We start from the raw sequence: 4,707 nt of genomic DNA on the forward strand, positions 1-4,707 counted from the left end.
AATTGCATAACAGCTGCTTGCATAGACAACAAAGTCAGGAGCATCTGTATTTTGTTGTTCATGTTGAAATAGCCAGCGATAGCAAAGACTGATATCTTTGGTTTCTTCTGAAAAGGGGAAGGGACTGATAAGAACAGCATGACCTAATTCCAAAGCAATCGAGTTATTGTGTCATAGTTTCCAAAAGTCTCTGTTTTGGCCCATCTAGACTAAAACACAATGCTTAAGTTTTCAGACATTTTCATTTCATGGTCGTAAAATGCTGAAGTAGTGTGGATGATAGCTGTAAATGTAGCAGAAGTGAGTGTCTAACACCACAATACTGGTCCTAAACTCAGTCATCACATTACAGCCTCTGATCAGTTACAGGTGCAACTTTTACTTTGAGGGATTATAGCCTAAAGCCAAACCGAGGATATCAAGGCAGTCTTAAGTTTCCAATGACTCCTATAACTGAGAATTTTCTTTGCTGGAATCAATAAAGCACATTCTTCTTTGTCACAAAAAACAATCATGCATTTTGGTTCTTTAATAGATTTATTATAGGTCCTCTGTGAATAAAATAGTCTGCTGTTCTAATATTTCTTTTAATGTCCTTTGGTGATTTTCATCTCAACTTGGAGCTTTTGGTAGCTATCTACAAGCTTCTGGCAAGCTTTGACCACTCCTCCTAACAGACTTGACGCAGTTAAACTAAATGTGTTGACTTTCAAACACAGACATGTTTTTTCATCACAGTCCACAGGTTCTTGACGGGTTTAAGTCATGACTTTGGGGTTACTAGTCTAAAATCTTATTTCTAGCCTCATTTAGACATTTCTTGTGTGTTTGGGGTCATTGCCTTGTTGAAACATCCAACTGTGTCCACGTTCAACCTTCTGGCTGATGATTTTAGTTTTTCCTAAAGAATGTGGAGGTAATCTTCCTTTGTCATTATTCCATTTACTTTGTGTAAAGCACCAGGTCCCCTGGTACCAGACCATAATACTACCACCACCGTGCTCAATGGAAGGTTTGGTGTTAAGGGTGTCATCTCCTCTCCTCCAAACATATTTCTGATCATCATGACCAGTAGTTACTAATAACCACAGAACCCTCCTCCAGAAGGCTTTTTTCTTTATCCATGTGATCTGCATCAAACGTCAGTCAAAAATGAAGTTACCCTTGTTTGTTTGTTTGTTTGTTTTTTTCTCTTCTCTCCTTTTTTATATTATTTTTATAATATGTCTATTGTATGTTCTGAAAGCTTGTTCTCTGTAAACTGTTGACGCTAACACCTATGTTCCAGCAGCTTCTAATTTATCGCAGATTTGCTTTTTCTCCAGAACAATTGTCTCTCAGCAGCAGGTGATAATTTGTGTTTCAACATGGCAGTGACACAACTGTACTGTGTACTTTATACTTATGATTGTTTGCACAGATGACTTTCAGATCTGTAGCCACTTTGAAATGGCTCCAAGCAACTTTTACTGACTCGTTCAAGTCAGTGATTTGCTTTTTCAGATCTTTGAGCTCCTTAGACTTTCAAGCTGTAGCGTTTATGACAGAGTCTAATGAGTGTATCAGTTAGGCCTTATTTAAAAATGGCTCGGAGGAGTCAGCAGCTGTCGTCAATTGTAATCACTCACACAACTTTCTGCATCACCAAAACAGATCATTCAAGTTGCTGTATGTATAATTTTGACTTGGTAGATTTTGTCTTTTTTCCAGAAGACCTTTAATAGATTGGCATAAAAGGTTTTGTTTTTGTTACAAAGATTTATTTATTTTTTTTAAACGCGCACGTTTTATTGATTCCATCATAGAATATTAGGAGTTGTCGGAGTCACTCGAAATTCAAGACTGCCAGGACATACACGGTCTTTATAAGTGTCTAGAAGCTTCTGTTCACCACTGTATTTTTTTATTCATACTTTTTAATTCCTGCTTATTTAGTTTACTAATTTAATTGTTCTTACCTTCTCTTAGCTTACTTGGTCATCGCCACATTTTATACTTTTGTGAAGCACTTTGTGATATCTCAACAAAAAGTACTGTATTAATAATGTTTTATTATTGTTATTAATATTATTACACAGATAAAAACAGAGGACAAAAGTACACTCACAGTCACTAGTGAGAAACATCATAATAATCATACCAAGTAGGTGCTGAGGCCTTATTTTAAGGACACCTACTTGTTTCAGAACAAAGGACATGATGTCATGGTGGTTTAAATGAGAAGGACTCTGATGTTTTAACACTCACTCACTTCCCTTCCAGTTCTCAGGAAGCCTCATAGAGTTCATAGTAACAAGGAGAAACAAGTGGGTATCAGACGGCTGAAATATTTGTCTTCTTTCTGAGCTGCTACTTGTGTCTTAGACATCAGGAGTCAGACTGTGGTGGGCCAGGAGTCTTCACCCGTCTGTTCATGTGTGTTGTCAGTTTTCTAATATAGTTTTCTAAAGAAAGAAGAGCTGCATGAATGCCAGCGTTTATCTTAACTAACAATCTTTGCACACTCTTTGCCTCTTCAGGAGTGTTAAATATGTCATTGTCACAAACGCACTGCGCCACTGGAAATGACATGCACCTGTTCAGTCTAAATATTATTTGTTTCAGTTGTCTCATATCAGTTTTTATCTGATATGAGGGCGGTACACCTTCTTTTAATACCAATAAAGAATTATCACCTCATCACCAGTCAGGCTGCAGCTTACATACCATCTCCCCTTCTGTTCCTGAGTTCTGGTGCTGAATAAAGACCAGAATCGTGTTTTTACAGAGCATTATAATGACACAGTAAGGTTGACCTTTGGCCTTTTTCATGCTGACACCTCATTATTTTATCATTTTGGACATTTGTGTGATGTGTTGTCGTTCTTAGATTGTCTAGTTCTAGTTAAAAGCCTGTTTTGTTAAGTCACAGTGACCTTTAACCTCTGACCAACAAAATGAAATCAGTTCATCCTTGAGTCCAAGTCAACATTTGGACCACATTTAAAGATGTTCACACATTAAGCAGTAGTTATTTTAACCTAGAAGCCATGATTCATCCCTGAACCTAACCAAGACGTTTTTGGACCTATAAATAACCAAATAATAACTACAGTGCTGTCACACAACAAACCAATTTATTTTCTCAGTGTAAGTTTTGATGGTGCTACTAACGAGATAACGTGCTTCTATGTGCTGCCTGTTTATACCCCACATGGACTATCGGTATTTCATTGTCTGTAAGTAGCTGGTGCACTGTCATATAGAGCCTTGTGGTTAGATTTATTGGGTCAGTGCATCATAGGTTACCAGATAGTGATCCCAATTACACTAGTAATGAAACCTAAACCAACATTTAGTCTTGGATGTATCATACACAAGCAAATCACCTGCCCCCCCGTTATTCAGTCAGTCAGTCAGGCGTGATCACACACGTCTGAGTCTGAACCTTGTTGCTCACTTTACCATTTGAAGACACATTTTAGCACAAAAATTGAAGCAATTGTCATCAAACTACTGAAAAGGACTTGCATTTCTCTCTTCGTGTAGCTGCTGAATTTTGAACTGAGTGCAAACTTGTGCATATGAAAACGTATATATCATAAATGATCCTCCTGCTGACATTAACAGTAACATTTGTGTTTCTCTGTCGTATCCTCAGGAGCTCGAAGCAGACAGCTTTACTACACTGTCAGAGAGGGAGATGAAGCCACTTTGTCTTGTGAGAATGTGATGGATGATCAGCATAACTGTGATAGAACCACCTGGATCTTCAATTACTCAAAATTACAAGGATCAGTTGAGTTGGTTGTTCATGGACAAATGAAGAATAAGATCAAATCAGACAGACTGAGTGTTACAGAGAACTGTTCTCTGCTTATAAAGAACGTTACAGTTGAGGATGTTGGTCGTTACACCTGCAGACAGTTTGACAACAAACCAGGGGGCGAACAAATAGGTCTTGATGCTGTGGTTTATCTGTCTGTTGTCACCTGTGAGTATTTACAACATTTTCAGCTCAAACTGTCTTGTTAGAACAACATAGTAACACAATACAATAATTCTGATGACAGTCATCAAGTTAATCTTATTTACTTTGTCTTTCTCTTGCAAACCATCTTCACCAGTGACTCAACGTAAAGACACTGATTACGTGATTTTCAGCTGCTCTGTGACGACAAGAGATCGATGCACACGCACAGTGAAGTGGCTCTTTAAGCGTCGAATTGTAGATAAAAATCACCCATACCTAAGGACATCAAATTCTTCCTGCTCTGCTACTGTGACCATTCTGGCTGATAATTTTAAACAGTTCACACCACATCATAAGTTTTTTAAATGTAGTGTATCTGGAGCGACTGACACAGAGCAGCCATTGACCTTCAACCTTCGTCCATCAGGTGAGAAACTGAGATTATAATGAGCTGTTTCAAATCACTTCAAGTTATTGATGTGAATAATTAGATCAAATATTTGTTTTATGAATCAGAAGCTTTAATATTTCATCACACACAGACAGTTTGTGACTGAACAGTTTGCTGAGTTGTTTCCTTTTGTTCAGGTGAGGACACAAAAACAGCAACAACAACCGCAAACAACCTGGAAGTTGGTACAAACACGAGAGGACCTACAATAGACAACAATACAACAAAACCACACGGTAATGAGTCGACAATGTTTTACTACAATCTGTTTCTTTATGAATGTCAGACTGAAACTTTATCTTGA

General features: G+C 37.8%; 1 protein-coding gene across 1 annotated transcript in view; it reads left to right on the forward strand.

Annotated features, from left to right (window-relative positions):
• LOC103363086 (uncharacterized) overlaps positions 1-4,684 on the forward strand; it is a gene marked incomplete at its 3' end in the record, with an annotated part of 8,867 nt that extends 4,183 nt beyond the window's left edge. Inside the window, exons 2-4 of the mRNA XM_008289687.1 lie at positions 3,641-3,973; positions 4,107-4,379; positions 4,541-4,684. Of these exons, the coding sequence (XP_008287909.1) occupies positions 3,641-3,973; positions 4,107-4,379; positions 4,541-4,684 (750 nt within the window). The remainder of the gene's footprint in view (positions 1-3,640; positions 3,974-4,106; positions 4,380-4,540) is intronic.
• Positions 4,685-4,707: the final 23 nt, after the last annotated feature.

Source organism: Stegastes partitus, unplaced genomic scaffold, assembly GCF_000690725.1.
Source record: "Stegastes partitus isolate 25-593 unplaced genomic scaffold, Stegastes_partitus-1.0.2 Scaffold631, whole genome shotgun sequence".
Classification (NCBI taxonomy): domain Eukaryota; kingdom Metazoa; phylum Chordata; class Actinopteri; family Pomacentridae; genus Stegastes; species Stegastes partitus.